General features: G+C 45.8%; 1 protein-coding gene across 3 annotated transcripts in view; it reads left to right on the top strand.

The window, feature by feature from the left end:
- Positions 1-25,380, top strand: part of dlgap4b (discs, large (Drosophila) homolog-associated protein 4b) — a 124,257-nt gene that overhangs the window by 86,976 nt on the left and 11,901 nt on the right. The window contains exons 3-7 of one of the 3 annotated variants that reach the window (XM_023836375.2): positions 8,868-10,106; positions 10,712-10,935; positions 12,800-12,886; positions 13,367-13,520; positions 15,234-15,477. In XM_023836375.2, the coding sequence (XP_023692143.2) occupies positions 8,919-10,106; positions 10,712-10,935; positions 12,800-12,886; positions 13,367-13,520; positions 15,234-15,477 (1,897 nt within the window). In that variant the 5' untranslated portion in view covers positions 8,868-8,918. Of the gene's footprint in view, positions 1-8,867; positions 10,107-10,711; positions 10,936-12,796; positions 12,887-13,366; positions 13,521-15,233; positions 15,478-25,380 lie in introns of all 3 variants that reach the window. The other 2 variants (XM_023836374.2, XM_023836376.2) reach the window with 2 other exon arrangements.

Genomic DNA, 25,380 nt, shown 5'->3' with positions numbered 1-25,380 from the left:
CACTTGAAAGGAAATATGTTGTGTGTAGAGGAATGCCTACGGGCACAGGGGGCAGTAGGTGTGTTTGTGTGGGGGGGGGGACACTGAGAATGAAAAACCGGGGCATGAGTGTGATGTGAGCGTGGCGTGAGTGTGACGAGAGTGTGACGTGAGCGTGGCGTGAGTGTGATATGAGCATGACGTGAGTGTGAGGAGGTAGCTTGGACCCAGGAATATGAGTGTGAGTGTCCATTCCGTGCCAGATAGCCTGTCTTCCACGGAGCCACATTCCCAAAGCTTCCTACCTCTCCGTCTCCCATCCTCCGATTTCCCTCTGCCCTACAAACCACAAACACAGAAGGGCCACACACAGGTGCTCCATCAAGTGGGAGATGCAAACTAACACAGGAATACCCACGGGAACCCTAACCCCCCCCCCCCCAGAGGATGAATATGGGGCGTCGACAATGCTCAGTGCAGATGTGCAGCGTGCTTTCTGCACATCCCTTTGGCCATTAAGGAGCCTCAGCTTCTCGACCGCGTTGCTGCGCTCGCAGTCGGGGAGATGAGGCTGAAAGCTTAAGGTGTGTCTGTCAGTATCATGCCTGTCAATGTTGCTCTCCAAGCTCCACGCATGATGCTGATGCAAGTCACCCTTAAAAACCGTGGGCACAGATTGAAGTTGCTCGCGTGGGCCACACATTCACGCCTTTGCTGTCGGTTCTCCCTTCTACACCTGGCAGATACACACGATGAAAAATGAATGAGCAAAACGGCAAGCAGCTGTGCTGGTGAAGGTGAAAACAAACATCTACGACAGAGAGAGGGATCACCGCGAGGACAGCAAGCAAAAGAACAATTAAATAAGACCCTCTAAAAGTAGTTTAATGGTTTAATCGCCCGTCATGCCCCTTGGCCTCACTGGGACTCCAGCCACCATGATAATAGCTCTTCGTCTTCATGCTTAACCTTTAGACTTTTGTTGTGACCTCACTTTGAGGCCGTAATGCATATTCCACAGAGCAGCCCAGGAGGAGTCCGTAATTATTGTATTAGTGATTTAATACCAGGCCCTTGCTAAGCCTTGTCCGCAGCCAGCTGTAAAAGTGTGGGTGAATGGGGCACAATCAGCGGCAGTGAGGAGGGGGGCCCAGGTCCCTCAAAGCTCCGCCTCCTTTAGTACACGCCCCTGCCACCTCGATTAAAAGAACCTCATCTCCCCTCCTCGGCATGTTGTGGCTGTGTCACCCTGTCACCCTGTCACCGAGCGGATGTGTAAATAAAGGGCGTGATTAACAAAAGAGCAGGAATCTGAGGAATCTGTCCAGGAACTGATGAAGTAAAGTAAATGTTATCATAAAAGATTTTTTGCTAGCTAAATAAGGGCAGCCCATGCTGCATGTCTGTGGGATCTGTACAGTTAGGGCATCTCACACAGGAGCTAAAATAACGACTATTAAGCTAACTGGCCAGATACTGTGTACTATTAGTGTCAGCTATATTAATACATTGCATTAAATTACAATCTAAACATTAATATAACTGAATTGTAAGAAACAGATCATAAATGAACCTATGACCAGTTCTGATAAAAGGTGGCATAAAAACGGCGTATTATTTTATATACTGCAATATTTCTTATTTTTCATTTGCCTATTAATTGTACAGTAGATGGTAGCCCAAGACAATACAAGCTCATACCATGCAATTGGGATTAAAACTTTCCAAAGCACAGAGGAAAATCGCTAGATAATTAAAAAAAAACTAATTTGACGGCAAAGAAAGTTGTGCGTGTCCCTGTCCCTGTTCCTATCCCTGTTCCTGATCCTGTCCCTGTTCCTGACCCTGTTCCTGATCCTGTCCCTGTTCCTGACCCTGTTCCTGTTCCTATTCCTGACCCTGTTCCTGTTCCTGACCCTGTCCCTATTCCTGACCCTGTTCCTGTCCCTGTATCTGTTCCTGTCCCTGTCTCTGACCCTGTTCCTGTGCCTGTTCCTGACCCTGTCCCTGTCCCTGTTCCTGTCTCTGACCCTGACCCTGTCCCTGTCCTTGTTCCTGACCCTGTTCCTGTCCCTGTTCCTGACCCTGTCCCTTTTCCTGACCCTGTTCCAATCCCTGTCCCTGTTCTTGTCCCCGGAACTAAATGTCTGTTATCTTTCAATGTGTTTGCTTCTTTCTCTTTTATTTTCTACTTTTTGGTTTTCGGATATGGTTAAATGAGGTGTGTGTGTGTGTGTGTGTGTGTGGTGGGGGGAGGTGGGGTGGTCATCCATCACAGCAGATGAAAAGCTGCAATTTTCACAGCTCTGAAAATAGGGCAGAGCTGTGCGGCAGGGGCCCCGGAGGACGGAAATGAGGGCAAGGTTAGTGGGAGCTACAGGCCGGGCTGCGAGCCGGCATCCGCCGCTCTCCATCCTCATCATCCGCTCAGTCCCCCCCACCCCAACCAACCCTCCTGCGTTGCCTCAGAATAGTGACACACTCATTCTACAACTATCCCACCCCTGGTGTCATTGTACAGGAAACAAAAAACAAAACGCCGTGACCTTTAAATGGACCCCTTTTCCAGGCTCCTGCTTATCAGCCTAGGCTGTCATTAAGGTGCCAGTGTACTGGGAGGCTCTGAGCGTAGATCCATGGGGCAGGGTCTGGCGGCTTCTGTGCAGTGCTGAAAAGCTCTCAAGGTTCTCTGTATAGCACTGAAAGGCTGCCCTGCATTCAACCTCCAGCCTCCTGCCATCGGACACTACAGTGCCTCCCCCCAATGTCATGCTGATCCATACCAAGCCAGGAAAGCATCCCCTCTCTGAAGTTACAGAAGTCTAGTGCTACCTTTTTTTAATGGCACATAAGCCGTCCATTCATTTATTTTTAGTTATATTATTTATTTCCTCAATGTTCCTTTTCAGGATATTCTGTTTATTTTTACTATGTACTTTTTTAAATATTTCTTTGCACAGTTTGCTTGTTTCTTACTATGTGTCTTTGCGCATTGTATTGTTGTCCACTACATATTTGCTTATGTCCTGCAATGGGTTGGTGTCCCGTCATGGGTTATTCCCTGCCTTGCACCCATAGCTTCCAGAATAGGCTCTGGACCCCCACATCTCAGCATAAGAGAAATGTGTATTGAAAATAGATGGACGTATACTCGCCACTTTATTAAATACATCTTACTAGTACTGGGTTGGACCCCCTTTTGCATTCAGAACTTCCTTAATTCTTTATGACATAGATTCAACAAGGTTCTTGAAACATTCCTCAAAGACTTTGGTCCATGCTGACATGATGACAGATCTGTCTGCTGCACCTTCATGATACGAATCTCCACCACATCCCATATGTGTTCTACTGGACTGCAATCTGGTGACTGTGGAGGCCGTTTGAGTTTACTGAATTGTCATGTTCAAGAAACCAGTCTGAGATGATATGAGCTTTGTGAGATGGTGTGTTATCCTGCTGGAAAAGTAGCCATTAGAAGCTGGGTACACTGTGGTCATAAACGGATGGACATGATCAGCAACAATACTGTCAGACCAATGTCAGACCAACCAATCAGATGTCTTGGTCCCACCTCCTCTAGTTGCTTGGATTTCCCTACTCTAAAATCTGACTCTTTGAACCAGTCATCTTTCCTTTTGCGTAACTAAAACTCCCAAAAGTGACAGGAGTGGCATCCGATGCAGATTTCTGCTGCTGTAGCCATTCTGCTTCAAGGTTCAATATATTGTGGATTCAGAAATGACCTGTATCTGCATGATTTTATACACTGTGCTGCTGTTATATGATTGATTGATTGGATATTTGCTTCTAGGAGCAGCTGAACAGGTGGACCTGATAAAATGGCCAGTGAGTGTGTGTTTGTTTGTGTGACTTTACTTACCTTGCATGCATAATAATTTCCCCATGGGATCAATAAAGTTTTATCTTATCTAATCAACCACATAATGAAAGTTAATCATAAGAGAAACAGAGCGGGCATTTAGTGGTGAAGGACAAAGGACATAAAGTGAAGGCAGTCCTGGGATGGGGGGGGGGGGGGCTCTTAAATTGCCTCTGTAAAAGAGCCAGCCCATATATAGATGGGAGAAGCTCTAGAAGTTGCCTTTGATTACTGTCATTAGAGTGGGTCCCCCCCCCCCCCCCCCAGATTTAATGATTTAACTGAACTGAATACTGTCTTATGGCTGGAGGAATTCCAGCTGAATTCTACTTTCTATGACCACCATCCCCTTCCCCCAACTGGATCCCTATCTATTATTGCCGTCCTCCCAGTTTGGGTGCTGCTATCAGTCCCACTAACAATATGCCCAGTGACTCCTGGACACATAACAGATGTGTAAGACATAGAGGTCACACCCTCCCCGCACAACCATCCCTACCTCACGCACAAGAGATCCCAACTTCTACCACGGAGTATATAATAAATAGGAAACGAAAATAAGCAGCGAGGTGGTATTTCGACTTTCCTGCAGACTTCATGCGTCTCCATTACGGTTCCGAATCACAAAAGGCCTGGGGGGGGGGCTTTATTTTCACCCTGCCATCATATGTGTTATTTCTGCCTGTTACCTTCCGTGACACATACTGCTTTGACTGCTTTGAATGCTGTGACTGTAGTCATTTAACACCGTCTAAGGTGGCATTTAGGTCCATGTAATTATGCAAACAATATTTACATTATTATAAAAAGCAACGTGAAATGTCGATGTGAAATATAAATTCTGCTTCAAATATAAATTCATCTGCTTTTTAAAGACAAGGATTTCTAAATCATAACATACAAGTACTGTATAAATATTTACATTTTAACTAATAAGAGGGCAAGCTACTTGATTTGGCTGATGACGCCCCCTTGTGGCATTTCGGAGACGGTGCGAATCCCTTCCTCCTGGCCAGCCCCGCTCTCGCGGCAGCATGTAGGGTCAATGGCAGCAGGGCAAGCGAGCCAAGCGCTCCGGAGCTGTCCCGACAGATGGCTGCTCCCCTGCCCACGACGGCCCTCAAGAGCGCGGCGTGAGGCGTAGAGGCGCAGACGCTGCTTCCGCGGAGAGACGAGTCTTTGCTCAGCGCTGAGCCTTTAACAAACGGCTGCCAAATAAATATTTAGAGAAGCTGTGGGGGGCGCGCCTGCACGCCTAAGACCCCCCCCTCCCCGTTTCCCGGCTCAGCCTCTCACCTGACAGCTGAGCGCCCCGCGCTTGTGTCTGCGGCAGCGGCGCCCTGAGAAACCGTCCTGCTCTCCCGACGTCTCCGCCGGGGGCACCATCTGCGTCGCACCCGAGCACGTGTGTTGCCCGGTGCCAGACATTACGCCAGACGCCTTCTAAAGCCGAGAACTGTTCTTGTTTAGGTTTTTTTGTTTGCTGGTTTGTTTGTTTTGTGGCAGCTGTTAAAGTTGTGATAAATGTAAATAAAACAAATGCCGAGACAAAAGCGTTGCGCGATCTAATCGATCGAGTCACCGATTCGGCTCAGCGCCCACAATTTCCCTGAGCCGCTGGATACAACAGTGGGTGACGAGCCCTTAACAGATAAGACAAATTCCGGGTCATTATTACGAAAAGCTTCTTGCAATACTTTTTCTCGTCGAGCAAATCTTCCGCGAGCTTTATGACATTAAACATTTTTATGTGGCCATTAAACGGTGCGGCTCAAATTAGCATGATCCTGTGGGGGTGCAGGGAGATCGCATCCAAGACAGGCACGGTTAATGGCATCTAATGAGCGCTGGTGCAGGGATGAAAAATAGCAATCAGACTCTGTTTAATGCAATTGGACTGATTTTCTGCCAGAGCCACATACAGAAGATTGAGATGAGAAAGTGGACTGTTTCATTAGATTCACTTCAGCAGCCTCTAATAGATTCCTTGCCTAAGGGCAGTTTTGTAAGTAGACTGATCCGCTGTAACATGGGGTGTTTACCTCATTTTAAACGATACTCTAAAGTGTTTTTTTAAGTTCATTGATTCTATAAGGGTCTGGCATCCCATCCAGATCTTTCCCCTGGCCTTGTACCCTGTGCTGCCTTGGGTAGGCTTCAGCCCCCCCGCATGGCGTGTTTTCTCGGCCTGGCCGATCGTTCTTTACCCGCTGATGCTGCTTCTCAGCTGGCCTGCCTTCTTGCTGAAACATCACTCCTGCAGTCCTTGCCAGGTTCAGTGACCGATAGCATGAGGAGGCTTTTCAGTCCTGCATTTCTGGTTCATAGAGACATGCTTGTGTTGTTTTCCATTACCAAGTACCTGTCGCCAATGATAACCTGACACCCCTCCTCCACCCAGCTGTGCAAATGGTCATATGGGCCCCTAGCTGGACAATCCTGTGGACAGTAGCTTCCAGAGTCAGCATCTCCAGCAGCTTTAGAGAGTGACAGATGGGCCCGGTGGGACAGCAGGCCAGCGACACGAACTCTCGGTGTGTCCCCACAGCAAGAGACCTGGTACAAAGTAAAAGTAATTAGCTACCAACGCTCTGATCCTCACTGGTCAGTACCATAACGAAATATCTGCTTCCTTCCTAATTCCCTCCATTTTTGTTTATCTATAAAACTGAATTTAGTATAATACATAGGACAACCTGAGGAAACACAACACACTGTTTGTAAATAATCATTTGATTCATTGAAGCAAGGATTAACTGTCATATCCTGCACACCTGACCCTCTCGTCTCCTCCTCAATGTGGCCCTGTTGAGCCAAGCCTGTTGCTTGTTACCTCTCGTTAGTACAAATAGTACCTGTTTGTTTTGTCAGCTCTAGTTGGTCATTGATGGTGCTCCTCTTATCAGCCGGTGTCCTTCCTCGTACACTCAGAAACAACGATAAAAATTTGTACTTTTGCTTGTGACTGACGCTGTACCCGTAGCTGCAAGTAATAGTACCTCTTAAAGTGCAGAAATGTCAGGAACATTTCTGTACCATCGATGGTACATTAATACTGTTTGTACCTTTGGGATGTTCCTCAGAGACCATTTCTGTACCTTAAAAGGGTACAGCCTCAGGGACAAGCAAAGGTACAAATTTTTACCCTTTTTCCTGAGAGTGTAGTAGTCCTCTTGTTTAGATCCCTCCATGTTTCTTTTTAGTCCATGTTTAATTTTATTTCAATTAAAGCCCTTTTTGGTTCATCAAAAATGCCGGCCCTCGAGTCTCAAAAGGCACGACATCGTCAGACACCGACTTTAACATTTGTTAACATCGAAAAGGTTTTAAATAAACATGCATTACTAACATGTCTTAAGTGCATAACACAATACAAATACAAATAATACAGGAGGGGCTAAAATCAGTCAGAGAGATACAGGTCATGAAGGGGTCTATGATTGTATATACAGCGGTACCTCAGTTCTCGAACTCATTAGAACTTGAATTTCTTAAAAGTCGAGCCAACCAATTCGAAAAACAATTACCTAGAACTCGATCTGAATCTCAGAAGTCAAACCGTGAACGCCGACCTAAGATAACTTGTACGCCTCGGGGAAATGAGTCACGCCATGTCTCTCAGCTGAAACAAAAGGGTAACGCTTCAGTCTCAGCCTCGCATTTGCAGTGATAGCATCGTGCATGTTTACACTAGCTGAATACATATATTTAGACAGTAAAAATACATTTAGACAATGATAGACAGTAACAGTAACTATTATTATATAATAAAATAAATTTAAAAATAAATATTTATTATTAATTATTTTAATATTAATAATAAACCATTAATAAATTTAATTATAATATTATATTGTCGTGCCCAGCGGGGACAGAACGGAGACAAAGGCGCAGACGTCAGGGTGTCGAGGAATATGGGGTTTAATTACAGGTAAGGCAGGCAAAACGCAGACGGACAAAACAATGACCGAACTGGGGAAACAAACTGAAACGCGGACGAAATACAGAAGACTAATGACAACAACCAGAAACAACTGATTACACGGGGATTCCACACGGGGATATCGAGGGGGCGTGGCACACGGAAGGAGCGGACGATCGGGGCAGGACACATTGTTGTTTTTTTTAACTTTACACATTGTTTGGATACATTTATTTTCTTACTTTAAAAATTACTGTTTTGACAAATGTTCTTAGATGTGTTTAGTACAGTATATGCTTTTCTTGTTTTGTCCGGTTCATTTTGCGTTTAAATGCTAAAAAAAACATATTTCGGTGTAATTTTTTGGGGCCGGGAACCAATTAATTGGTTTTCCATTATTTCTTATGCCGGAAATTCGATCAGAACTAGAACTTTTTAGGATTCGGTCCGGAGTTCTGAACGGATGAATTTCGAGTTCTGAGGTAGGCTACCACTGTATATCAATATGGACAAGAATGAAGCAGCATTTTATTCATATGATCAAAGTCTTGTGAACAAATCCCCCCTCGTGTAGGAAATGTATTCTAGTTATTAAATGACATGAAGCAAATCCTTCGTATTACCACAGGTGGTTTGTACTGAAAATTCTTCTTCTATTAGATAACGGGTAAATTGCACTGTTTAATTATCAAAGTTGACCTATTTTTTTTGAAAAAATTGAAAGTCAGCTTATAGTAAAGTACCTGGTCATAGGGCTTCCATAAACAGGGAGAACATGTTCATATATATGCATGTGGAGGAGTGTGCCCTGTGATGGGCCGCACCCTCCCCCCCCCCCCCCCCCCCCCCCCCCCGTCCTGCATTATGGCCCTACTTTGTGCCTGTTGTTTCTGGGATAGGCTTTGGATCCCTGTGACCTTGTATAGTAGTAAGACAGATGAAGAAGATAGACACATTCATACATGGTCTGCATATTTGATTAACGGCACTGAGTATTTACTCGTGTTTTTGAAGGAGTGTGTGTGTGTGTGTGTGTGTGTGAGTTTCTGTGGTGTCCTCACACTGTCCTCTTCCTTTATACAGGAGTACCACCCCTCAGGGCTGTAGCCAGTCCCCACCTGAGATGATCTGAAGATGACCTCAGGTGCCATGAAGGGCTTAGGTGCCATGAAGGGCTTAGGTGCCAACCGCAGCCGGCACCTGTCCGAATCCTGCGACCTGTCAGACTGTTCCCCAGGACCCCTGTACCCGACCGGCACACTCCCCCGGAGCCCCTACCTTCTGAGTCCCACTATGGACCACTACGGCACCATGGAGCCCCACCATTTTGCCTCCCCCAGTCCTGGAACCCTTCCACCTGAATGCCTTCTGCCCCTGAGTAGCCAGATTTCTAACAGCAGCACCTTCCCCCGAATCCACTACAACTCCCACTTCGACCAGGCTGACTTCTCGCCCGTGTCCATGCCAGCCGGGGACAGCATCGGGGGCATTGGGACGGGCACCCTGGGCGGCCCCATATCCATGGGCATGAGCACCGGCATAGGCCAGAGTCCCGTCATCACCAGTAGCTCGGCCGTCATATCGCCGAGTGGGAAGATGAACCGGCTGCCTGCCAACCTGCTGGACCAGTTTGAGAAGCAGCTGCCCGCCCACCGGGACGGCTTCAGCACCCTGCAGTTCCACCGCAGCGGCGCGTCCAAGCAGCGCGGCGACAGCCCCGGCCGCATACGCTACCTGGTCAACTCCGTGCAGAAGCTCTTTGCCAAGTCCCAGTCCCTGGAGGTTTCTGGAAAAGGGCACGCCAACGGGCGCTTCTCTGCAGGCCCCGGGGGCTCCGCTGGGGACGGCAAGCACGGGCGCCGCAGCAAAAGCAAAGAGCGCCCCCCGAAGGCCGAGCCCCCCAAGCGCCGACCGCGTTCTAACATGTCTGGCTACTGGAGTTCCGATGACCTGGACAGCGACATTGGTAACTACCGCAGCCCCATGACCATGATGAGCTTGGACCAGTCCACGGCCGACGGCCAAGCCTCCAAGTACTTCATGAACTCCTACAGCACCATCGACAAGCACACGCTCAAGGGCTCCAAGAGCAACAACAACCTCAAGAACCAGGCGTGCCTGGCGATATCTGCCCCCGGGGGTGGCGCCCCCCGGGCCATCAGCTCTGGGGTGGATACCGACTTCCTGAAGGGCGGCTCTTGGTCCACCTTGACCCTCAGCCAGGCCCGGCAGATGTGTCAGAGGGGCTCGGCCACCATCGACAGAGCAATGCTGACCAAGTCCAAGTCCTGCACCCAAGACCTGACCTGCCACTATTTGCAGGTACAGGAATGAGGGAGTATGACAGAAGATGAGCCACTTTACCCAGACTACCTTTGACAATTAAAGAAAGTCACTATAAGGGTTAAATTACCATATTTATATCCTTTCAGTTTGTTATGCGATATATGTAGTGAACACCAGGGGGCAGAATGCCCCAAATCCCCAGTCGACATCTCAGATCTAGCCAGCTATGTACAAGTCTAACAATCTGGACCAGCAAGGATCCCCTACTTGATATAAATCATGTGTAAACTTAAAACATCACATTTCTCAGTCTTATCTGTGCAACTTAATAGTATTTGTGTTTTGTATAATTTAAGATACATATATCCCACAACTCTGACTAGGGATAGATGGATGAATGGATTGACATTCTACATATTTAGACCTGTAACAGACTCGTACCACAGTTTTCACAGTTTTCACAGTATTCTGATGGTGTGATTATCCTGGATGATATTAAACATTCCTGTTTCAGTAAAACCGTTGCTATTTTCCCAGCTAAGCAGTAATGCACATAGGTTGAATGATGAATATTTAGGGAATAGTGCTGGTGTAAATGCTGAGCAAGGTCAGCTCAGAGATGGGTCATTGCGCCTCCCCAGGTCCCACCTGAGGACTGGAACAGCACCTTGGGCAGAGGCAGCAGCTCCGGTGAGATCCCCTGCCGGCGGATGCGCAGCGGCAGCTACGTGAAGGCCATGGGGGACCTGGAAGACAGCGACGACTCTGAGAGCAGCCCCAAGCCCTCGCCCAAGATGGCAGCGCGCAGGCAGAGCTACCTGAAGGCTACGCAGCACTCGCTCAGCGACCAGCTGCCGTCCCGCAAGTAAGTCTCTGCTGTTGCTTCCACTGCCCACTGGGGAGCGTCTACATAGATAAAGGGAGGCTGAGAATAACAGGAACGGCACAGTGCTTGGGTTAGGACACGTGGGGAAGTCGTCATGGCAACAGCCATCAACGTTCCGGTCAGCAAGATGTCCTATAGAGCCTGTGGACACTCTCTCATGCACCGGGCTCTGCGTGTGCGTGGTCATGCAGTGCAGCTGGTACATTCTACACACCTTGACACCTTTTCGCTCATGGGAATTTTATCTACACCAAAATGTTCTGAGGGCAGAATGAAAAATGATTGGTTCAGAGAGATAACCAATCAGATTGTACAGGAGGTGGGTCCAAGTGACTAGCATAGGCAGAACCAACCAATTAGATGTCTTGGTCCCACCACCACTGGATGCTTATAATCTGAATGGTTATCTCCTCAACTTCATACTTTCTGATTGAAATTCCTCAATGTTTTGTAAATGTGAAGCATAGATTATATGGAAAAGCTGTCTGGGTCATTCATTAATACAAGTCTTAGAGATCTACTCTACAGGACAGATAACATCAAGTTATCGGTGTAATGGTTAGCACTGTTGAACCCTCAGGGACCAGGGTTCAAGTCTGCACCATAGCTCCATGTACGTGAAGTTTGCATGTTCTCCCCGTGTCGTGGAGGGGGGTGCTCCAGCAGCCCAGCTTCCCCCCACAGCCCAAAAACATGCTAATTGTTGTTCCCAAAATCCCCATAGGTGTCCAGGTGGGAGTGAAAGGTGTATGTGTGTGACCTGCGATGGGTTGGTGTCCTGCGATGGGTTGGCACCCCATCCTGGGTTGTTCCCCGCCTTGCGGATAGGCTCCAGACCCCTTACAACCCTAAGTAGGGCAAACAAGTTCAGAGAACGGATGGATTGGGTCAGTGTTGTTCCCACAAAGGGTACCAACATATAATTATATTGTGTCTTAGAAAGTAAAAACGTAGAAGAAAGCAAAAAGATTTTGTTTGTAAGGTCCAATTTATGAGGTATGGCATAAGATAAAAGACTGATGTATCAGTAGTTCAAAAGAACTATGTTGTAGGGGTTATAGAACATGTGTGAATCTAAACGCCACATACATTGTATTTTATGAATAAATTGTTGGCGATTTTTAAGCAAGTTACTACATCGGAGATTATGTGTTTTATAGTCGAGTGAATTATTATACCTACTGCTACATTTAGTTCTTATGGTCCCAATTCTGACATCGCTGCTGTTTAAAATCCACAGGGATCCAAATTTCGCTGTTATGTCTGCTTATCGTCATCCTGGGATTTAAACTAGAATTAGAACAGATTGCACTCAAATGATTAGTGAAAAGTCTTGCCTTCTGCACAGTGCAAATACTGTAGAGTATAAAGGAAAATGCCATAAATAATGCAATGTGAACGCGAATGTGTTATACAGGCAGTTATAAAGCAATATCTAGTGCATGAAGAGAAAATAAGAAGCAAGCGTGTGCATGGCTACTGGAATCACTGATGGTGAAGCTGCTATGGAACAGGTTCTTTTTTCTTAAAGTTCAAGCTGTAGACAAGAGTTGTCCTTTCCTTGTCAGTTCATCAAGTTGACACTAGGTGGCAGCCTTTTAACAAACACACTCCAATGACCCCCTACTTATTTTACATGGAACTAGTTATTGTTTTATCCCATAACCCTTACTTTTTGTAAGGTTTACACTATATTCCGTAGATAAAGAAATGTAGACGTTGCGAGGTAGTGGTATAGACTGTGCTAAGAAACGGAGTTCTTAATGACTGCATGTTTGGAGTAGAGGTGATTGTGACCCTAACCCCTCCTCACCCTCTTCCTCGTGACCTCTGTCACCAGCAGAGCTTGGGGCTGCACAATGCTGCATGGGGATCTAGAGCCATTGTGGTCTCCAATGCAAAGTGTGTCCTCTCTACATCAGCTGGGCAGGTCAGTTCAGTTGGGGGAGAGGGAGGTGACTGTTGGGGGTGGGGGGTGGGGGCACAGAGTGCCAAGTGGCCGGGCCAGCGCTACGCCATGTGCGTCTGTACCTCTGCTCCTTCACCTGCCTATCGCACCCCTCCCACATCAAAGCGCCGCATCATCCTGGTCACTCCGCGCCGTGGCCATCTCTTATTCGGCGTGTCACGGGATGACAAACGCCAGAGGGGGACATTCCGCTTCATCTCGGCGGGGACCACGGTGTGGCACCGCAGGCAGATATCGTGGGCCAGCCCTTGGACCACATTTCCCGCCACCATTTCACCGCGACGCCTAGCGGAAACTCTCACGCCTGCTTTCACATGCTTGTTCTCCTCTGCTTGTCACCAGGGCCCATCCAGGCTTAGGGGGCAATAAAAAATAAAAACTGGCACTGAGGGAGGAGTTTCAGCCCTTGTCCTCTGTTTTTACCGCCCCCCTCCCCCGCAGCTGTCTTCCTTCCCTGAGGGAGCTCTCCACCAACCGCAGCCTGGACAGCCTGGACTGCTTCGGAGGGCCTGCCGGCTCGCCCTTTTTGCAGTGGGATGATGAAGACTTCGGTCGGACCTGCAGCACACTGGGGAAGAGCAGCTGCCACAGCCAGGTCAGTGGGATCCCAGACCAGGCTGGGGCCCAGGCTCCCAGGACGAAGGCTTCCCCGGTTCTCCAAGCTACAGCAGGCTAGTGGCTGAGACCGAATTCTCCACGGCCTTAAGAGGCAGCCGCTGCCATTTCCGCACGTGGGGAGATCTCTGTAACGGTGGACATGCACGTCATTCCGTGCGATCGGTCTCATAAAGGACCAGCTGAAGAGGAAGGAAACGCGACTCCCTCGAATTCTGCGCCCGCTAATAGCTACTTCGCTTCGCTGTAAAATCGTCACACCCACGATCGCCAAAATTCACATCGGGCGTAGACAGTCGGTAGGCCGCCATCTGAGGCTCCTTGAAGATTTGGGGGTTGTATGTGCCTCGCTGAGCCATGGAGAGCTGCCAGATGTTTTGTGGTGGGACCTGGGGATTAATAATCACCAAAGCTTACAATTAGAGATGCCAGGAAAATATTTGCACATGTCATTTTGAGAGAAAAAAAAAATGAAACACTGGGACATTTATTATGGTCTAATGTGGAGAATTCTGCTTTTCTAACTTGTGTCAATACGCATGGAGGGTTATTTTTTAACTACATGCTAGAAAAATGACCAACTTTCGTATTATCATATGTACCGACTATACGGTCCAGCATTTTTAATTATTTGTCATGACACCTTCGAAGGGAAGCTGGCTTGGTGACAAAACACTTCCCTCCACACACCTTCTTATAAGCATCCATCTCTACATGGTGGGGGGTCTTGCCCGAGGACTATATCGAGGAGGTATAGTTTTCCCTATCGGGGTCTGTTGATTCCGATAAACAATTATCAGCAGCTGTAGCAGTAGAACTAAGCAAAGGACGCTATGGTAGCAGCTCATGGGAGTTTTACTTACACAAAAATGTTTTGAGGGAAGAATGAAAAATCATCTGTCTTGGTCCCGCCTCCTCTAGTTGCTTAGACCCACCTCCTCTATAGTCTGATTCATTGTCTCTCTGAACCAATCATTTTTCGTTCTGCACTCAGAACATTTTTGTGTAATTAAAACTCCCACGAGCATGATAGCAGAAGAAAACCAGTACAAAAGGGAGCAAGCCAGTGTCATGGACCAGGCCTGTAACTGCTAACACCCTGGATCTGCAGGGTGGAAGGGAGAGCTGGGAATCTCGTTCGCTTAGTGACGTAAATAAAAATGGATATTATAAATCAAAGTAATAAATGCAAGCAAGCTCTTAAAGATGCCTGCAAGGAAGGAGCCAGACACCTAGGTGGTCGCTTAAAGATGAGCACAGACATCCCTAAGGGGATTTTTTTCTGGAGATTGCTTCTGTTGCCAGATATTACGTTATAGCTCATTAATAAATGCACCAGTATGTTCAAATCAACTGCAGCCAGTCAGATATATGATTAATCTCTTCATGATGGTGTGTGTGCTCTTTGTGTGATTTAGTTTCTTAAAAGAGGGGAATAAAGTCAAATTATGGAGGTGACTGAGGGTGATGGCCATTTTTCTGTCATGTTTATGTAGTTACCTTGCTATGGCTGGGTTAGTTTTAGCAGAAATATTGCTGTTTATACAGAGGGAAATTCCTTTGATTCGATCACACCGTCATGACTGCTGGTGGACTGGGCTAAGGAAAAGGTCACGTGACCTGCCGGTATCTGGCCAGATGTGCTCCTCCCTCCCCCCCACCCAGCATCCTTAGGACTTGCCTGCCCTTTCAGGTTCGGGAATTGGAGGTAAGCCACCGATATGAGGAGACCTGCTCCGAGTCGGTGTTCGGCGAGTCTGACTCCCAGGCCGTGGAGGCTCTGGACCTCCCGCTGCCCACCTCCTTCCGGTCACGCAGCCATAGCTACCTGCGCGCCATCCAGGCGGGCTGCTCTCAGGACGACGACACCGCCTCGCTGGACTCCGACTCACCCCCACCTACCGCCACCACCGTCCGCACCTACAGCACAAGCACCTGTGAGTACCATTTTGCCTTTTGGACTTCGTCCTAGGGCTTGGCGCCACGAGCGGCTAATCACAGTCTGACTTACTGATCCTAAGGAATGATCCAAGTCCTATATTAGCACTGTGGTTAAATGACCTTTAGACTGGAAAGCGGCTTTAGAGACGGATACGGAGGTCATTCTGAGGGAGACTTTTGAAGACTCGCATGAGGGCAACGGGGGGAAGGTTTAAAAACATCTAACAACCTTCTCCTATTATATTATTTACTGTGGAATATTTGCATAGACATAAGTCATTAGGTCTTTATTGCCTTTTTCATTTTTGCAAATTTTGGAAGATATTGCAATATATTACAATTGATTTTTTTCATACTACAGTTCCCTGTTATTGTCTTCATCATTTAGGTTCAGGGTCCTTTTTCCTAAAGTGATTTGAATTTACAGTAAAAGCATTTGGTTTTGATGAAAACACTTTTTTTTAATGATGCTTAGCTTATTTATGCTAAAAGGTTACAACTGAAAACTAGCCAAACATTCTTTAGGGGGAAAAACAGCAACATCAGCAAAAAAACAAACACTGGTGTAACAAACGCTCCTGCGCACTTCTGCTATTGAATGAGGATGGAAAAACAAATTAAGATTAAGTAGCACCAAGCAAGCCTTCAGCTCAGCTCTCTACAGATGTTGCGCACCCAAGGGCAGCTGTGCGGTACAGTTCATTGGTGTGGCTTGCGTGGGATCCACATTTATGAAGGACCCACCATCTCGTACAAACGCTGCTTAACGCTTGTGTGGTTAAATCACACAGCGTCATTGAACAGCCGGCACTTCCTGTCCATGTTCCATCAGAGCACCTAGAACCGGTCTTTGCAGCAGTAGTTATACCTTGGGCTCTCATTTCTGCTGGCACCAAAACGGCATGTCTGCTCCAAGGCCGGCGGAGTCACATGGAGGCGGGGGCTGGACTGAAGCCAGGCGTCTCCTTCTGTGCGCACTGACATCCCTAGTATCCTTTCCCACTAGGTCACATGGCAGCAGACATCTTCTCAGCTAACATTTTTGGAATGGTACTTTCTCCTAAAATAAAATTGTCCAGTTGTGCAGTTTCTATGTAGGCCAAAGAAAACATCCCGTAAAAAGTGTTCAGCGCACTGCAGATGAAGTTAGATAAGAAAAATGTTTCCTGATTTATTTTTTTCACAGTATCTGGATTAGTGAAACATTTTTAAAAAAAAATTTTAATCTGGAAAATGACAAACCTCTAGGGAACCTTACCCAAACGCTGAAGGAGCTTTTTCCGACTGGGCTAAACCAGTGGTTGGGGTGCTAGGTTACGTTAGCCCAGGAGACCCTCCTATGCACTTTCTAATATGTTCTAATTGGTTCCCACTGCCTTTCATTTTCTCTCTCCCTCTCTCTCTCTCTCTCTCTCTCACACACACACACAGTTTTGTAATTATATCTTCATCTCTATGAGGAAAACTCTAATCCCAACATGATGATCTTAACCCCTACCCAGGCCTAACCTTAACCCCAAGTAACCAAACAAGATATGAGACTTTTCGCATTTTTAGTTTTTTGATTGCACTCACAGATTTTTGTGGGGACGTGAAAAATGGTCCCAAAAAAATCAGAAGAACAGGTTTTTATTACATTGTGGGAAATAACAATGTAATATAAACATAATCCACACACACGCACACACAAAACACAAGGCTTAATTGATAGAAACATCAGTAATCTACATTACATTTCTTTGATCAGTAGGCTTACTTGGAGAAGAGAAGCGAAATCCAGAGTATATGATTCTTTTACCAGTCAACATAAGTTTTGCTGAATGTGTTGCTTTGAAAAAGGCACAAGGTTTCCAGGTATGCAGGAAAACCAAACTGCGTAGTTCTTCATGATGCTCACCTTTGGAACTGCCTTAATATCTTTGACCATTAGCAAATAATAATAATAATAAATGGATAAGAGTTTGGAAGTTAAAACTTTACAAACAAAAATATTGTGTAAGAATTATATAAGATAATTTGCTAAAACTGGTTTCAAGTTTACACTGGTTTCAAGTTTATTTTTAATATCAAAAATAAAACATATATTGGACTCAAAAGCGTTTCTAGCTTCTAGAAATCTAGAATCTGACTTCGATGACAAAATCGTCCCTTAATAAGAATGTGAACTGCAGCAGACCACCAAGCACAGCCCCGGCGGTGCGGAGACCGTCTGCCGGAAGGCAGGAGTGCTATAATTCTCTTAGAATGCAGAAAAGAGATTAAAAAATTACTGTATATTTTTTATGTGTTATATAACTAAAAACAATAATTCTCCAAATAATGTTTGCCCAGCTAGGATCAGATAACTGATCTGAGAATGGCAAAAACATGTTGTGCAATACTGTGATAGACGCAGCCTGAGACATAAAGGAATTGGGCAATGTATTCCTTTATACCATTTATTATCTGTAATCATTTACCGTTAGTTTAAAGTACCTTCTGTCGGTTTTTCTGCGAAGAACATATTATTCTTACGCAACGCTACATTTTTTGAGATTCAAGTAAGGATTTTGTCACTGGAAACGGATCCTCGTTGAAATACTGATTAAATCATTGACGTGAGAAATAAGCCGACTATCAAATTAGGCGGGGTGAAAATGCAGTGAATACTGGGTGGTGGTTCCTTTGAAGGTGTCGAGCGCTGCCTCACAAAGAGGGAAAGACAAAGACGAGATGCGCCCAATGAACGCAGGAACGGGCCGACATCAGCCAATTATATTCTGGTATTTGCGAGTACCGTTTAACGTTAGTTTTTAAGGCGGGATCACGTAAAATATTATCCAATAAAATCTGCTCACAGGTGTGATAGAAAGAACCCATATTCCAATTATAGTGGTCGCTGGGCGGGTTTTCTGAGGTCCGGCCCAATCAGATCAATTGGAGGAGTTTCTAAATGGCCTCTTTCTTTCCGCGACGTGGAGCATTGAGTAGGAGAGAGTGCTTATGATTATTATTTAAAAAAAAAAAAAACTGTGATCGAGAAGGGCAACTGATCGACGCACAACTGGAACGTCAATAAAAAAGGGGGGTGAGGCACGTTTTTAGAAGTGTAGAAGATGTTGGAGTTGCGGATACGGCCATCGATCATCAGACGAGGAGGAGATAAATGCTGCATTTGGTAAATCCATGGCACTCTTTTGCTTGTATTTCCCGGGACTTGTAATGACCAAGTCACTTCTGTTGCTGCTTTGGGATTTCGTGCTGGTCGGTGCGAGGAGCGTCGTGTAAAATGGTCACCGATGCTTCCTTCTCGCTCACCAGGTTGCCAGCTCGGTTAGACTTTGATTTGTGAAGTCTCCATCCATGCTTGCCTACCAGCTTCACAATCCAGTTAACTAATTGTGCATGTGCAGTGATTTCTTTTGTGTTTTCACTTCATATTATTTTTGTTAATGTTTAACCTGAGAAAGTGGAACATACCTGCCTAGCTTTTGAGAGTCCCCGCAGGTACGGCGTGTCTCATCAGCAGCCGTTTCATGTGTTTCTCCTGTCTTACCTGCCTTTTGTTATCCCGTGTTTTACGTTCTGGTTATAAAATGCAACGCGAGTAATGCTTAAAACTTAAAAACACTAAGAGTTGTGTAATTAAATAACTGAAGTAGTCAGGAAGCGTGACAACTCGCTTTCCCCTTCCTGGTGGAGATATGCTATTTTTTGTAAACCTATTGTCACAACAGCCACATTTTTACAGTAAGACTGCCATAGAGACTGTAAAAAGATCCCGTATCATTGAAACATAATCGCCACAAAGATATGTGCCTGGGGTCGCGATCACCAGGAACTGGTTTTAAATACCTCAGCCATCTGAGAGTTTTAATTCCCTAATCTTGGCAGTTGCAAAAAAAGGAAAGGAAAAGAGTGAAGTCGTATATTTATATATGATGCTGCAATGGAGGTTCACGTGCTAGACGGCTAACCCCATTGGTGAATAAATTCAGTAATTTCATTTTGAATTTTTAACAGATCAGATCCTATATCACGTGAGTCAGTAAACCCGGCATTTTTAGGAAGAGCGTTACGTACGCCTCTGTCAAACTGCAGGTGGTGGTCTTTTTCCCGAATAGGAGATGACAGATTATCGGTTGAAGTAGTAGCGAAAGTGGTGTAATTTTAAGCACGCGCTGACAGCCGCAGTGAGGCGCTCTGCGCTGCCTGCCCGTGACCACGCCCCTTCGGTATCACCACGCCCCTCCAGCTTCGACACAGTTCATTTTCCATCACCACGCCCCCTTCAGCTTGTTCCCCGTCGCCACGCCTCCTCCTCCCTCCAACTGGCCCTCTGCACAACTCTGGCGTTTCGAACCGGGTTCGGTCCCCTGTTTCCTGACCGCCCTAAAGGACGGTGGTAACTTCTGTTACACTACCGCCTTCGTATCGGTGCGGGTCGGCTGGGTTCAGAGAACAGTCTAAAGACTTGTTTAGGCGTAATTCTCCACCTTCCCCCCCGGATGCGGTGTCGACCGGCAACAGGCAAATGCGACTCTTCCACTTTATTTCGAAGAGAAAGAGCTCCGTTTCGAGGACTTTAATGGTATGTAATATTTTTTATAGAGACTCCTCTGTCTTGTTGTACTCTTTTATTTCGCCCTCTTTTAATGTCCTGATTTAACGGCTGTTGACAGTATAACATAGGCGTGCCAGTTGTTCTTAAATGTGCTGTAAAATACCAGTGGTTGGCTTTTCTCTTACTGTCTGGCGCGTATACTCTCCGTTGGGCCCTTATTAGGTAGCCCAGCGCGTGTGTATTGCGAGTTCAGGTAGGAAATGATTACATCGGCATGCCGCAGTCATGCACGAACCATCCCAGCAACTCCCTGAGAGTTGAAACTCTGCTCACATTTCCCATGAATCGTTGTTTTTGCGGTAGCACTGTGTATCATGTGTAATGTCCTTGTCTTCAGCAGAGTTCGTTTGCTTGTTGATAACTTTATACTTCCTTGCTGATAACTTTGATAACCACCCATTTCGTTTCTTCTGTCCAGGAAGTTGCTTTTGGTTTTTTTTTTGGTTTTTTTTCTCAAGACACCCGGCGTTTTGGCATTTACGTGGTTTTATAGGGTACTCTGTCTAATCTTTATCACCTTGTGTGTGGCACTCTTGATAGCTTAGTCAAGTGAGTAGATTTAAACCTCTTGCTCATATTGCCTGTTAAGATGTTTTTCTGTATTAAGTGAATCACCCTGTTCTTCAGAGTTCTGACATATTCTCACTTTGACTTTGGATTTTATGGTGCCAGAACAACCACCCAACCAGAGGTTTTAAACATATGTGGTTTTGTCATTTATTTATTCCCTTTCATCTTTGGGTTCATTTTCTTGGTTATTTTTGCATAACGTACCAGTCAGAATAGAATAAGTAGCTCTATGTCTCAGTGTTTACAGGAGAATATATTAAATGGCTGAAATATAATATTCTATATATTCCTAGAAAAATACTAGCCAAACCCTGAGGCAGGAAAAAGGTATCTTCAGACTGGTATACGAGAGGTCAGATTTTAAATCAGCTGTTCATCCTGTCTACCTGGCACTGTTCCTGAGATTTCCCATAATCCCATAGCGCTTTCTTTCAGAATTTTATTTGCTGTACAGAGCTGTATGATACTGATTGTATGTTTAGCATGTTTCAGGGTGGTTAACTTGGTCATTTTAGTCTCCATTCTCTAAGACTGGTGGTACCTGGGTGGCTTATCTGCCTCACATTACGGTTTGTGCAGTGAAGCTGTGGCCAGGTTTACGTGTCGTCTTATAAAGTGTCGTCTTATAAAATAGTCTGTTCGTTTACACAGTCAGTGGGAAAGCATTCAGTTTGACAGTTGTGCCTTGATTGTGGAATATATGTAATTAGGAATAAAGCAACCTGTGTATTAACAGTGCCACCTGGGAAACCCAGGTAGGATGCTGCCCTTGAGTGATCCTCTGAGATTCCTCACTAATCCTTGGTTCCATGTTTGGCTCTGATGTAATATTTTCTTGCTTTACCATAACCGCAGTATTGGACAATTTACATAAGCTGATCTGTTCGATTGTACCTTACACGTTGACCGCGTGGTTTTTGATCATATAGATTTATCCAGTAACGTGTCTTGGATGATGGCAGTATTAAGCAATGATGGCTATTTTTAGCTTTGCACCTCCCCCTCACCCCCTCATCTCGTCTTGTGGTACTTTGTGATCAATCCTCAGTGGTGTTCTTGTTTTATGTACATATGTTCCTTATTAATAATTAAGCTGCTTCCTGACATTTACACGATATTGCTCGCCTCTTGGTGGAATTGATAAGGGTCTTGGCTCATAATTCTTAGTTCTGCTTTCTTTTCCCTCCTTTTAGTGCCCAGCAAAAATGCTTTGAGGAAAGTCATGTTGTGGTCATACTTTTCAAATCTTCCATCTCTGACTATTCTTTTCTGACTGCCCCTAATGCTGAGCTAGGGTTTGCACTGTGTGCATAGGGTTTTGTCAGTAGAAGGTGTGCTGGTTCAGCGGTGACTGTCACATATGCTCATCTAAGCTCCTCAAAGTTTGTAGGTTACATACGTACAGTTTAGTTTTCAAGGCCTATACTCCGATTCAGAGCTACAGCCAAAGCAACACCTTGGCAACACAGGCATGTGTGCCTTCTGTCCTGGCAACAGAGGGTGTGTCCTGGGAGAGTCTTGGGGGAGGCTTTAGGTTAAGGCTGAGCTTGCAAGACCATGGGAGATCTAAGCCACCCGTGTGAAGCCTTGCGGGGGCTTGCAGAGGGTGTGAGAAAGGGAGGAGTGAGCTCTGATTAGTCTATAACGTTTGCTTCGTTCTGCTTGGCTCCTGGAGCAGAGGTGGACAGCTCAGGTCATGGGGAGCCATAGCTCAGGCAGGTTCGCGCTCTGATTTCTCTTGTAATCGCCTCTATTTTTGGGTTGCTCGGAACACCGTGTTAAGTGACTTTTCGGCCATCGGTCAGGTGCTGTTTTGAGGCTACCCTGATCATTTGCAGCGCTGGATAGCCAGAGGGTCCCCTGAGCTGTCAATAAACAAGGATGAAGGAGGGACTTGTTCTGTAGCCATAGTGGTTCACTGACGTCACTTGAGTATATAATATTTTTGCATCTTGCTTATTGAACTTTTTTTCTTGGGGTGGAAGTGAGAGAGGTTGGGAAAAATGAAACAGGAGGCATATACCTGAAAGATTATTCTCTCATGCATGATATGTAGGATACAGCATTCAGTCAAACATGGTAAGAGTACTGTTATGTGTAAACATTACTGCCATTTGTTGTCGGCTGATGTGGACCCTTGAAATGGATCCGAACCACTATGGCTAGTCTCCCATGCGTTCCAGCTCGTTCTGTAGGGATCGTGAAATCATTATCCTGCTTCAGCTTCACCTGCAGTTCAGTGACAGGCTTTCCAGTGTCACTGCCATAACAACCTGTCTTGTGATACTCTGCATACATACCAGGTATTTTTTTTTGGGGGGGGGGGGGGGGGGGTGTTCTGTAGGCTTCTACAGTGTTCTCTTGACTCATGTAGTGTGGCTTACACATTGAACTTGTTGGTTGAAAGTGACTGTTGTAGCCAACTTAACAGCTGCCTGTGTCCACATAGATCCGGATTGTTTGTTTCTGGTAATTTTGTTCTATGGAGGGAGCATGGTGTGGGTGTGACCTTCACCGATTGGTGATCTCTACTGACCTTTATGGCCCTTCCTGCTGTGGCCATGTTTGCTGCTGGGGATGGTGCCATGTGTAGGTAGGTGTATGCCAAATGGGTGCTTTCCTGCCAGGTCCTCCCTGCCGAGATCTTATTGGTTCCCTTATTGGTCGATGCCCGTCCACAAATCTTCAGGTCAGGGTTCATCTTCACTGTAATAATTTTCCTTCAGTGGTAATTACAGTTATAGTATGTTCCCTTATTTTCTAATAAAATGCCACCTAGCTTTTCAACAGAGTGAGACTTATTACCTCCACCCCAGTTCCCCTCCGCCAGTTGGGGTCGTAAATATGAAACGGCAGGAGAATTACAGCCAGCTCTCAGTGAATAGCATTTTATTGTAATTGGATACAAAACACTGGGTCTTTGTAAGGCAGCAAGACCAAGTGGTCTCAGTGATGTCATATTTCATTTTAAATGTAATTTAGTCACATAAATGACTATATTCTTTGAATTAATCTATTTCCCCGTCCTGCCAACAGTCACCAAGGCAAGATGCTATCTGCTTCAGGAATGTGAATGCTGAATTGTGCATCTGCCTTGGTTTGGCATGCTGTGGTGACGCGGTGGCCTACCGAAATGTGACATCCTGTTCTTTTTGGGGCCTGGTGATGCAGCTGGTAGGCAAAGGATGTGCCACTGTTTTTGTAAGCTTTCCAACTTCAGAGTAAGTGGGTAATCCGAGGAAGAGAGGCTTATTCAACAACCGGTGAAAGGTTTGAAACACGAACCCTGACAGGGCACTTAATAGGACATCAGACCCTTTGCTTCTGAACAGGTATGTGAGTCATCACTGATGATGTAATGCTGAACTCTCCTCCTTGCCTGCTTGGTTCTGTCCTACAGGTCTCCCTGCCCAACAGGAGCTGCTGTAGGACAAAAAGAATGGGACAAACACATACTTTGCAGTCATAACATCTTTCCCAGATGTCCCTTTTTCCAGGCCACTAGGTTAGAGTTGTCTGCTTCAGTAAGTAGCCATGACAGAAGAAGGTTAGATTGCCTGCGCCACAAATTCCTTCTGTGCATCAGAGCACAACACAAGATGATGCCTAATACCTCAGTAGACAGAGAAAGGTCCCTTATATCCCCATAGAATGTGTCTTTTTTTTTTTTTTTTTTTTGGAAGGACCATATAAAATTGACCGATCACCCACGGACCGGAATCGGCCGGTTTTCAGCGTGCTTGACCCGGATCAGAGACTGGCTGGCCAGTCTCATGTATTTTTAATACCAAACCAGTCTGTTTTACACACGTGCCACACTTCATGTGCACAGCGGCACAGGCAATAGGCTCATGGCCGCGAGAACACTCACAGACGGATGCTAACATGTCGTTAGCCTGGATGTTCTTCACTGTGAGTGAAGATGACACAGAGCTTGCAATTTGTAATACATGTAAAGCCAAAGTAAACTGCGGGGGAACCACCACGAAAACGTTGTCAACGATCGTGACTCAGAATCTGCAAAAATCTGTATCGGTCACACTTGCAAAAAAAATGGAAATTGGAGTCGGCCAAGAAAATTGCAACTTGTGCATCTCTAGTAATAATTATTGGTATTTGAACCACACCATTTGTCTTTCTTTGCTCAGAATAAAAAATACCAGTCACATTTTGGTGCCGCTAAAGCAATCATTCCTCCTTCCCTTGTTTTGGCTCCTCTCAGTGGCGTCATAAAGATTGTTCTCTTAAATGGGTAAGGGGGACCTCATTAGTGACAGTGATGCTGCAGCAGCTGACCAAACCAAGAGGAATATTTTAGCAACTGCATTCTGGACCGAGGCTCAAAATGCACGTGTCAGCATGTGGGGCTATAGCACAGCTGCTGGGTGCAGCCTGAAAAGGACGTGGAGCTTCTGGTTCCATTCAATCAAATGCTCATTAGCTGCCTCATTACTATAAAATATTCCTAATTATTCCTGTTAAATATCCATGTAAGCAGAAGAAACACCTAATAATTCTCCCCCCCCCCATCCTCTTGCAGAAAGCTGGCAATGTACAGTCATGTTTCTGAACACCCCCACTTTCAGAAACTGCCTCCTCTTGAGTCCATAATACATATTTAGCTTTTCTTCCACCGCTGACATTTTTTTTTCAAGGAAGCCATGATGGTGTAAAATTGTTAGTGTGTTATGTGTTTTATTACTGGATGGGAATTATCCACAGTATC

The sequence above is a fragment of the Paramormyrops kingsleyae genome, chromosome 8 (genome assembly GCF_048594095.1).
Source record: "Paramormyrops kingsleyae isolate MSU_618 chromosome 8, PKINGS_0.4, whole genome shotgun sequence".
Lineage (NCBI taxonomy): Eukaryota > Metazoa > Chordata > Actinopteri > Osteoglossiformes > Mormyridae > Paramormyrops > Paramormyrops kingsleyae.
Note: the sequence above shows the minus strand (reverse complement) of the source record. Positions and strands in the feature narration are given on the sequence as shown.